The following is an 11,512-nucleotide window of genomic DNA, read 5'->3' as shown; positions in this document are numbered from 1 at the left end:
GTGGACATAAACAATTCATTCAATCATCATATCCTCCTTTCTTTAAAGTTAGAATGTTACAATATGAATCCTGTCTAAAATTAACAACAACCCTTGTATGAGACAGATAGAGCATAATATCACATAGCTATAATAAAAATCACTTAATCTCTTACTTAGTACTCATTAAAAACATGAATTACAAAATACATACATTTCAACTTTTTTTCTGTTTTTCTCTTTTTCCCCCTTTTTTTTTTACAACATCAGTCTATCAGGTTTCTTTACCACTCTGGTAGATCTTCTTAACACAGGTGGTGGATTGTCCTTAATACTGTCCATGTCACAATGCGTTTTCGGTTGTAGGAATAATCTGAGAGTCTTACAATCTTCACTCGACTCATCAACACGTTCAAATTGAGTTTTCAACAAACTGCGACGATTTCGTCTCAGAATATGTCCATCCTCAGTTTTCACTTCAAATGAACGTGGAGCTACTTCCTATAGAATAGTTGATTTCATTTTCCATCCCTCATCATCCTGAATCCTTATTGGGTCCTGGTATGACAGTGGGGGTAGAAGCTTTGCTGATCTGTCATAATATGACTTTTGTTTTGCTTTCTGCTTTCGTAACTTGTACTCCAACTTTGACGATTTCTTTGCTCTTTGTTCTTTACTGTCATAACTTGGCAAAGTTGTACAAATCTTTCGATTCATCAAAAGTTCAGCAGGTGAATATCCGCATTGCAATGGTGATGATCTATAGCTTAATAAAGCTAAATACGGGTCAGAGTTACTATCTGCAGCTTTCTTCAGAAGTTGCTTAAGAATATGAACTCCTTTCTCCGCTTTTTCATTTGATTGTGCATAATGTGGACTTGATGTTACATGCCTAAAATCATATTGTTCCGTAAATCTTTGCCATTCTCTGCTATTAAAACATGGTCCATTATCACTCCACATTAACATGTGGAATGCCATGCCTTGCACAGAGTGATTTAGCATGTGTTATGACACAATTTGATGACATATTAGCCAACAGAGCCATCTCAGGATAGTTTGAATAGTAATCAATGATCACTAAATAGTCTTTTCCTTTAAGATGAAATAAATCCATTCCAAATTTTAGCCATGGTGATGTTGGAATGTCAGATATTATCATTGGTTCTTTGAATAAATGATGGTTTAATAAATAAAGTACAGCCAAATAATCCACAGTACAGCACAGCTGAGCGGAAAGGCAAAGGCTCAACACTGGTAGCAAAACTGGCACACGAATGGACGGCTGATGGCAGACTGGTACACACATACGACTAGGACCCGACAAGGAACAAAGAACACAGGAGGGGTTAAATACACAGAGAGTAATCACAGAAAGGAGACACACTGGGAATAATGAAGAGGAGACAGGCCAAAACGGAGACTCAGAGACACAGAAACTCAAAGTAAACACAGAGAAAAATACAGATCACGACGTTATCCGCCCCCCTCAACGTTGGCTACCAGACGGCCATAAGAGAAAAACAATCCAAAACCAGGATTGGCGGAGGGGCACTGGACAGGGGCCAAGAGTTCAAAACAACAAAAAACAATCCAACAGACTGGACGGAGGCGCAGGAGCTGGAATCCACAAGGAAGGTCCGGCGGACGTTGATGGCACAGAAGACGGACATTATGGGGAAGATCCTGTAGGCGATGTCGGCTTGATGGCCGGACACTTGGAGAAGGCGACGAGGGGGGGCACAAGGAGGCGGGGACTCGGGAATACCGGGACCCATAGGGGGAGGGAACTCAGAGGGGGCACTAGGAAATAACTCACTTACTGGGGCAATTAAGCCCCTAAGTGGGGAAGTTAACCCACTCACTGGGGCTGGAGACCTACTTATAGGGGCTGCAGCTGGCTCTGGAACGGTAATATGTATTAATGTTTTTACTGTTGCATGTAATTGGGGCTCTTAGCTGATGGTGCTTATTTATTGATTCTTCATTTATTGATGTACTAAAATACCAAAACTGGCTGGTAAATTCAGAAAGCTATTAGCAGACAAAAAATTAGCATGAACCTGACTTTGAAATATAGTTTATGTCTTTAAAAGTTTATAAGATTGATTTTGTCGGACTTGTGTCCATTTGACTAACAACACAAACTATAAAAATATTTTCCTCTCCCTTTGTTATCACTCTTGCAGGTATTTTTAGGTATGATATGAGGATCATTGTTGCCAAAGGCAGCTGCACTTTGCTGCCATCTCCTGCCATCTGCTGGAGTTGATGGGATTTGCAACAACTGAAGGTTTTTCATGGAATCTGATTGGTGATCCATTGCAGAAATAAAGTAACAGCCTTTTGTGCTTGTTTTAATAATTTCTGCATTCTGTTGAAGATCTCCAGGTTTAAAAAAGAAAATAAAAGGTTAGTTTCCTTTCAAAGATGTCTTTATAAAGGAGATAAAAGGCTGATCTACTTTTTTTAATAACTTAAATTACATAAAAGTCTTGTGATTTTTGAGAAAAACATGAACTGTCTGATCTCAAACAACAATGCTCCAAAATATTTAATGAGATTTTGAGATTGAGTCAACCTGAAGGAAACTGGTTGTACTGGATTTTATTTAGGAATAAGTTGCATTACATTGATTTGTGCATCTGTATTCAATGTGTCATTAAGCTTCCACTTAACAGTTATGCACTTCTTTGTTCTGGTGACTCAGTAAAATCCCAGAAAATTATTTTATTTACAAATTTTTACCAATATTATCATTTGTAAAATGATAAAATGTGGAAGAGATGTTAATATTTTTAATGAAGTGCATTATTGAACACTCACAAATTTTGAATATAAATTAGGCTTTCTGGTATAGAAAAGAAAGTGGCTGCTGCATTGTTGGCAGAATAAATTCAAAACTAGAAGTTTATCGTGACTTTTTAGGCAAACTAAAGATCTGAACACAAGAGGGCTCTCTTGTTTCATCTAAGATCAGGAGACTTTCAGTACTTTAATATTTTGCAAGAAGGTTTTAATAAAGGTTTTCTTTTTAGCCATTTGTTTCATACTGACCCAGAAAAGCTGAACTTTAATGTTCGTTTTCTTATCAAACTGTAGTTGAATTGAATTAGTTCCTGCAAGAGATTCTTTTCCAATTATTCACTCCTTTCCAACAGCAGCTGGCTGCAGCTCACTGCTCAGGTCTAACTGTTGTCACAGCTCTGTATTAAAGGACAATTCAGAGATTTGATGCTGGTGATTAAATCACGTTTATTAGTTTGGCTGCACATCTGTCTTGCTGTAGGTTGTAAGCTTTGTAAGTTTGTACGGTAAGAAAACTTTATATTTTACTATAATTTATACTTTAGTATATGCAAGAAGACGGGTCTGTTTCTTGATTTACCAGCAGCAGAGAGTTTAGAAATATTTGACTGAAAGTTTTGGTTTTAACATTTACATCAATAGTTTCAAGAGCCATCTTTTAATTACGTTGTTTGTATTTTTAAAGTGTATGTTCAGATGAACAATGTGGCTAAATAGAAAGGCTCTAACTGCTAACTTGTGTTCCTTTATAAATCACTGAATGCCTTGTTGGCTGCGGGTGATGGAAGAGGAAACAAAGAGTAGATTTTCAGAAACAAGTCCTGGTGTAAATGAGAAACATCCTCTCCAAACTCCACAGTGATTGGACTAATGTCAGGTTCATTGGTTTCTGTTGTGGTAATATCTGAATAATTCAAGCTTTCTCTCACCTCTAACCTCTGTTCATATCCCTCTTAAGCACTTCCAGCCCCAAAAAACAGCCAATGCAGGAACCTCAGATCGACTGATCCAAATGTAGAAGTGTTGTTGAAATTGTTATGTAGCACCTTCTTCCATTCTGTGCAAGGAAACTAAAATGGAGGGTGCTGGGTTCCATAGAAATCCGGTACCCCAATTGTTGTGCGGCACCGATTACCTAATTTATGACAAATATGACCCAGAGAAAGTTTAGAATTTTAGGCGAAATGGTTCAGCCTAACTTTATTAAACTGAAGTGACAGAAAACCTATTAGTTAGTCACCCCTGTAACTTTAAAGTTGAACGACCCTTCAATAATATTTACAAAACATAGACATAAGGCAAAAATAATAAGACATTAATGTCCACCTTTTGGTTCCAATGAACCACAACACATGTAACCCTGGCAGTTGGTCACTCAAGACCAGTGGCGGAGCCAGAGGGGTGGCCAGGGTGGCACTTGCCACCCCCAACAGAGCCCTGGCCACCCCTAGTGCCACCCCACTGGAAATGGTCATTTTAAAATATAATACTTATGAGATCGGCAAAGATTTGCCAGGAAAACTGTAATTTCCGACTGTCCCTGAAGGCAGCTCGATGCCCGACGCTGTTCATTGGTTAAACTGACATGTGGTTCCTGCTTTTTCCAAAACACATCTGAGGCTTTAGAGTTACACCGTCCAGGAGTTTAGCAGGTATTTCCAACATTTTACCGCTCAGCTGTAACCGTTGTTACCTTCCTAATGAGAGGCGGCTCTTGTCATACATTTCTAAAAAGAAACAAAATGGTTGTGTACCGCTGCATAGTGCCTCGTTTATTATATTAGCCATGCTAGTGATGATAGATCGTGTTTTAGACAGATTCTTTTAACATAATGTTTTAGTGACATGCTGCCCTCTAATGTTTTATATCTCCCAGCTCTTGCTTGAAATGTGTAAGAATATGTGAAAAACCATTAAGTTTTATAATGACTGAAATGTAAGTAGGGTATGTCATATGAAAGCTTTGAATTATAACCTAACTAGTTATATTAATTAATTTTAATTAATGTATTTCTAATTTAGTATTTTAGCTAGCTACAGAAAAGTAAAAACCAGTTTAAATAATAGTTAAAATAGTGTCTCTGCCAAACAGTTATGGAGTCTAAATACCAGGCTGTCTTATTTTGTGTAGAGCCCAAATGAAGAGAAAAGGGAAAATCTCCCAGTTCTTCTTCAAGAGGCAAAAACCAGGGCCAGACAGAACCCTGCAGCAGTGACCAGGACCAGACAGAACCCTGCAGCAGTGACCAGGACCAGACAGAACCCTGCAGCAGTGACCAGGACCAGACAGAACCCTGCAGCAGTGACTAGGACCAGACAGAACCCTGCAGCAGTGACCAGGACCAGACAGAACCCTGCAGCAGTGACCAGGACCAGACAGAACCCTGCAGCAGTGACCAGGACCAGACAGAACCCTGCAGCAGTGACCAGGACCAGACAGAACCCTGCAGCAGTGACCAGGACCAGACAGAACCCTGCAGCAGTGACCAGGACCAGACAGAACCCTGCAGCAGTGACCAGGGTCAGACCAGGACCAGACAGAACCCTGCAGCAGTGACCAACCTGGAGAATCCAGCCAGGAGACTCCAGGCCCAAGTGGATCACCAGCAGGTTAGAGGTTGTGACAGAGAGTTATTAAGTATTAAAATCCAATAAGCCTAATTCTAAAGGTTAGCATGATGCTTTTTGCATTTTTTATTGTGTCTGTTTATGCATTTCACAATTAAGTTCCAGAGAGAGATGAGGGTGATACAGATTCAGACTCTGGGGAAGAAGACAGTGAAGCAGAAGGAAATGGCACTGAACTGCCCCCACCCAGCACAACCTATTGCACACCAGAAGCACCAGTTTATTTATTTATTTATTTTTGAGAATTTATTTTTGGTCATATTCTGGGCTCTGAGTTTACATTTACATGTTCACTGTTCCATAGAGCCGTTTAACGTCTTGTTTGGTCATGGCAAATCTTAGTTAAATAAACCATTTTAATATGAGTGTGTGTGAAAAAATATTTGTTTCCTTTTGTTCATCATTTGTATATGGACCCTCTGATAAAGCCTTGCTCACCCTTTGGCCACCCCTTGAAAAAAAGTCTAGCTCCGCCACTGCTCACGACCTCCAGGAGACTGTGAAAAAACGTTGCAGGCCTGTTACAAAACAAGGAGTTGAAGTCCCGAAGAAAAAACAAAACAAAACATTGAGAGCGCTGCAAATCCACTGGACTCGTGTTCATTGTATTGAAGTCCCTTGTCCAAGACGAAACACGTGGAGCTGAAGCGGCTAGCTCCCTCAGCTTTGCCGAACTCGTTCAGCCCCCCTCCAACTTCTTCTGAACTTCGTCCTCAACAGTGTGTTTTTTCTCCCGTTCTCTCTCGCTCAAGTCTGTCTTCTTCTTCCCTTCTGGTCGGTTCGCCTCACCCTCCGCTATTCACCATTTTCCTTCGCCTCTCCTTCTCCTTCCACTCGCCCCTTCTCTCCACCAATCAGGAGTCACGCCCCAGACGGACTGCATCAGTAGCCAATCAAATGGCAAAGCCAAATAAAATACCCTTTATATTATTTAAATATTAAAGAAGAATCCTAACATATTTCTTTCAAAACAAGATTACGTAATCCCTAGTCATCACAAGGGTTATTATTAGTAAATAAGCATTTACTTCAAGTCTTGTACTGACCTATTAAAACTTTTATTAATCCGAACATATAGTTATTAGTAACCTCAGTATAACACTGGGCTACAGTTAAAATTGTGAGTTTTGATTATTTTGAGGTGAGCTGAGGGAGTTCTTGCTTGTTTACAGCAGAACGTTTACATGATTATGTTTGTACAATGAACAATAATCTAATGAACAGAAATCAATGGAAAAGCTTTAACCTTCTTCCTGTGAACATCGACTTAGAGCTTAAATCAGAATGTACCTGAAAATGTTTCTGATTTTAACACCCATTCATCAAAACATTTGTCACAGCCAGTCTGAGTCTGTTATGGGCCTCACTTGTAAAATAATCAATCAGTCTGCTCAGACCACACTGGTCAGTTTCTGAATCTTTTAACTGTCTCTGGTCTTTTGTTGCCTTATTTTTGTCTTCAAACCTAAAAATATCTCTTGAATATATTCAGAGATTATGAAAAGCTTTGCACTTTGCACAACAGGTTTTAGATTAAATCAATGAAACATATAATTTTAGAAACAGGATCCAACTTACAGTTTTGGATAGAATAAACTGGTTAAATAAATTAGTTTTGATATTCCAGATTTATTTTATATTTCCCGTTTTGTGTGTTTGTTTCATAATGTTATGGTTTACCTCAAAGAGCAATAAATTAATATTTAAACCACATGTCAGAATGAGTTAAACACTCATTTTAATAAGTAAAACATCAGCACAAATACAAAATCTTCCCAGTTGGAAGCCGTGCAGAGACTTTCAGAAAGACACAGATAGTTTTTAGATGCAGGTCAGAATAAACTTTCATTTGGCATCAATAAGAAGAAATTAAGCATTTATATATGTAATAATACATGTAGAAATATGTAATATAATAAACGATGGTGGTCTAACAAGGAAATATGATTTTCAGTGCCAGCAAATGAACTCTGGATGCTGTTTTGCATCACAACAGATATTAAAACCTAAACAGCCTCAGTATTTGTTTCAGTCCTGTTTTCATGATCTGTGCTGATCGTCTCCTGAATGTTATATATTTTACAAGAAGAGAATGAAGCCAGAAACTTATCCAGGATGGTTTTCCGAGTGAACAAATACAAAGTTGTGTCTGCAAGACTTAAAAAAAACTAAATAAGTAGCTATAAAGCTATTTACATAGCTTTTGCTATTCAAAACTCCATACACACCTAAGAGCAAACTGATGATGGGCAGATAAAGCAGACTGTAAATAATCAGCACAGCAACCTGAATGGCTACTATTCGTCGTTTTTCATCATCTGGGACACTGAGCGCTGCAGACAGAGCTTTGATAGTCCCAACCAGAAAGAAGATGAAGAAGGGAAAAGGCAGGACGAAAATAATTATGAAGAAGATGAGAGCAATCTTATACTCCTTAAACCCATTGCCAAGTATGATATAAAAAAGTGGAAGTATCCAGACCACAATGCAGACCACCACATATGTCTTGATGTTTCTCCTGAATCTGTACCACAGAGGTTTGGCAATGACCAGATACCTGCAATAACAGAAAGACATGTTTAGTCTCTGAAGGTTATTAAGGGCAGATTAATGTTTTTATATCAGACAAAAGGAGTAAACATGGAAACATACCTTTCACAGGAGATACACACCATGAATCCAACACTGACCATCACACCAAAATCTACAATATTTATGAATGTGGAATCATCATCATTGCGTTTAGTAAAATCTAGTGGAATTCTGCAGCAGAGCTGAATGATATCAGAGACGAGGAGGTTGATGACATAGACTGGAGCATCCTGACCCTTTCTCACCTGTGAGAAAAAAACAGAAAAATATTAATGGAATGATAATATTGTGTTATTAATATTAAAATGTTGCTTATTCCAAACATTCCAGTCATTTCTAGGGACAACACAGACTTAAACCTGAGATAAGACAAAACCATCATAAAACACTAAAGATAAATAAACCCTTTCATCAAACTGTTTTGACAGGTGACCTTTGACCCTGACATCCAGTGACCAGAAACCAAATGTCTGGTTGTCAGAAATTACAATACCAGATATCCAGCCAGCGGATGTCAGGGAGCCAGATATCATGCAACTGGATGAGTCAGTTTTATGAAAACATAAAATAACTGTATCATAATTCTACTCTCTGGATTAAGTTACATTTGGAATCAGGTCTCTGTCCAGCTGCAGCCCAGTAGGGTTGGTTTTTCCCCTGACTTAGAACTCACACAGTTATACAAGCTGCAGTTTCCTCTCTACTATAAAACCAGAATGATGTTTCAGAATATCCGACTGGATGTCAGGGTCAAAGGTCACCTTTTCTCCATCAACAAAGATTGATGGAAGGGTGTTCTTTTAGTTTATCACAGTTTAAAGAACGAACTCTTAGTCAAATATCACATTGATTGTTAATAAATAGGCTAAAATTTCAATGTACTCACCTGTGAAAAAACTGCAATCATCACTATAAGAATTAAAACAAATCCAATGCCAATGGTGATCCGATTTAGCACATGTAAGAATTTGAAAATGCCGATCCAAAAAGTCAAGTTAGAACTGAGATTATCGTCTAATGATGAGCCGTTGTCGTCGCCTTTGTAGAAATTGAAATAGTCATAGTCATCCTCATCATCCTCATCATCCTCATCAGTGTAATCGAAACCGGTTTGGAAATGGTAATTGAATACTGTAGTGCTTGAGTTCATCTCATCCATCCTAATATTGATGATGGGAGTAACTGTAAACAGAAATGATGATACATGTGTAAAATATGTCTAATTGATCTGGAATCAAGGATCCTTAAATCCAGGCCTGGAGGGCCGATGTCCTTCAGCCTTTATATATCCTGGTTCAACACACCTCAGTCAAATATCTCAACACGTCCTCAGTATGCAGTCAAGATCTCCAGAGTGACTTGTGGCCTGAAACAGACACAATAAATTCTAAATATTCATGTATTCAATATATTCACAAGTGGACAAATTTCATCATCATCATCAGATTTTTCATATTGTTCTTTTTGTTTTCTAACTGAGTTCAGTCTATGAATATCCAACCTGAAAAATCCAAACATGTCCTTTCAGTATATAAAATATCACTTTGTGTGAGTTCATAAATGTGTTATCCAGACAAACCCCTTAGCAGCTACTTTAAAGACTCCTATTCTTCCAACCCAGAAAAGGAATTAGACCAGATGATACTTACTTACTAACTGATACTTATCTAGCAACGCTGAATAGGAGAATCTAGTTTATCTAGTAAATATACTTTAGATTAACATCATTAGCTTTTTCTTCTTTTCTTAATATAAAATACACTTTTTATAAAAATGTTATGTTGTTTTATTCTCCACAAAAACACAAAGAGAATAAACTTTAAGATACTGTTGTTAGTTTATAAACCACTGAACATCTTAACATTAAAGATCTGTTGTTGACATAGCAACCTTCCAGACCTCTCAGGTCCTCTGGTTCTGCTCTGCATCCTCAGAACCAGAACCAAACAAGGACAAGCAGCATTCAGCTTCTATGCACCACAAATCTGGAACAAACCTCCACAAAACAATCATAACAACTGAAACACTGAGCTCCTTTAAATCACAAAACAACTCACCTGATCAGAGTTGCTTTTGAAAAATAATAAATGATACACTGACCAACAGTTTGATGAGTAATGTTTACTGGTTTTCTAAGTTTTTGATTGTGTTTCCTATGACTGTGTATTTTTGTGTTTTTATGATGTAAAGCTCTTTGAACTGCCTTGCTGCTGACATGTGCTTTCCAAAGCTGATCCATTGATTATATTGACAGAACTGACTGAGTTTATCAGGAGAAATTCACACTTGAAAGTTCCTAAAATGAAACTTGACATCTGCTTTGGTTCAGGATTTGTGTTTTCAGCAGCAGAAAAAGATCAGTTAGTTCAGATAAAACCATGAGTGGATATCAAAAAGCTGATGACCTTAAACCCCCTAATAAAGGTTTAGGGGAAAAATGCAAACAAAGTGCAAACATTGTTCCACATATTAGTTTAGATTTTTGCTGTATGCTGAAAATAAGCTTTTCCAGTCACTTTGATGACTCAAAGCGCTTACACTAGAGTCACATTCAGCCATTCACACTCACATTTACACACCTATTCCCAGACCGGTAGGCAGCACCTATGGAGCTTCACAGAACATAAACCTGGCCACATCATGTCGTCATAGAAACAGCTACCAAACAAACTGACAGCATAAATTTAATGTAACATTATTTGTATTTAAACAATGTTCAAATAAATGACATATGAACAGTTTTAGTGAGATTTTTATGTTAAGAAATTAAAAAATATTTTAAATGTGCAGAAAAGGGAATAAAAATGTGAAATCAGGGAATATTAGTTACATTTAACTTCAGTTTGAAATTGTTTAAATTTCTAGTCACTCACTAGTGACCAGTGAGTGGAGGCTCACTGGTCACTAGTGGACCAGTGAGCTTCCCTACTGGTCCACTAGTCACTCTGTGTACTGTGACAAAGCTCCACGTTAGTCTTTGAAACACAACTACCATTACTATTCAGAAGAGAACCAGATTTGATGGCTTACCACAGTTGAGCGCTGAACAGACTGTTTGGAATTTTCAGTTTTCCTTTGTATTTATAAGCAACCAGTAGGGGGTGCCATTAGTATTTATACACAACACATTACAATTACTTTGCAATGTCACCTTGTCAGTTTTTAATTTTCATTTTCGGACCGGTGAAGCAATTGAGATCCGACTGTGGAACTAACTTCCTCGGAGCGTGCAAAAAACTTGGCATAACTCCAACTCACTGCAACAATAAAGAAATTGGGGTTTCTTAAATAAAAATGAGTGTACATGGATTTTTAATCCACCTCATGCCTCACTTATGGGAGGAAGTTGGGGGCACATGATCAGCATCACAAAGCACGTACTAGATTCCAAGATGTCAAGTTCTCCAACTCATCATCTCACCCACAAAGTGCGAGTTACCTTTCTAGCTGAAGTTACTGCCGTTGTGAACTCTCGACCTTTGCCAGTCTCTTCTGTCCCTTTATT

The 11,512-nt window shown here is 38.1% G+C and overlaps 1 protein-coding gene across 1 annotated transcript; it reads right to left on the bottom strand.

The window, feature by feature from the left end:
• Window positions 1-7,153: 7,153 nt before the first annotated feature.
• Window positions 7,154-11,059, bottom strand: LOC129354240 (G-protein coupled receptor 4-like). Its single transcript, XM_055023750.1, is given in 6 exon segments — window positions 7,154-7,605; window positions 7,607-7,972; window positions 8,068-8,252; window positions 8,894-9,189; window positions 9,312-9,373; window positions 11,038-11,059. Coding segments are annotated over 4 exon segments (1,008 nt in total). The 5' UTR covers window positions 9,167-9,189; window positions 9,312-9,373; window positions 11,038-11,059; the 3' UTR covers window positions 7,154-7,421.
• Between the last annotated feature and the right edge of the window lie 453 nt (window positions 11,060-11,512).

The sequence above is a fragment of the Poeciliopsis prolifica genome, unplaced genomic scaffold (assembly GCF_027474105.1).
Source record: "Poeciliopsis prolifica strain line A6 unplaced genomic scaffold, Auburn_PproV2 SCAFFOLD106, whole genome shotgun sequence".
NCBI classification, from domain to species: Eukaryota; Metazoa; Chordata; class Actinopteri; order Cyprinodontiformes; family Poeciliidae; genus Poeciliopsis; species Poeciliopsis prolifica.
The sequence above is the reverse complement of the archived record's forward strand: the minus strand, read 5'-3'. Positions and strand labels throughout refer to the sequence as shown.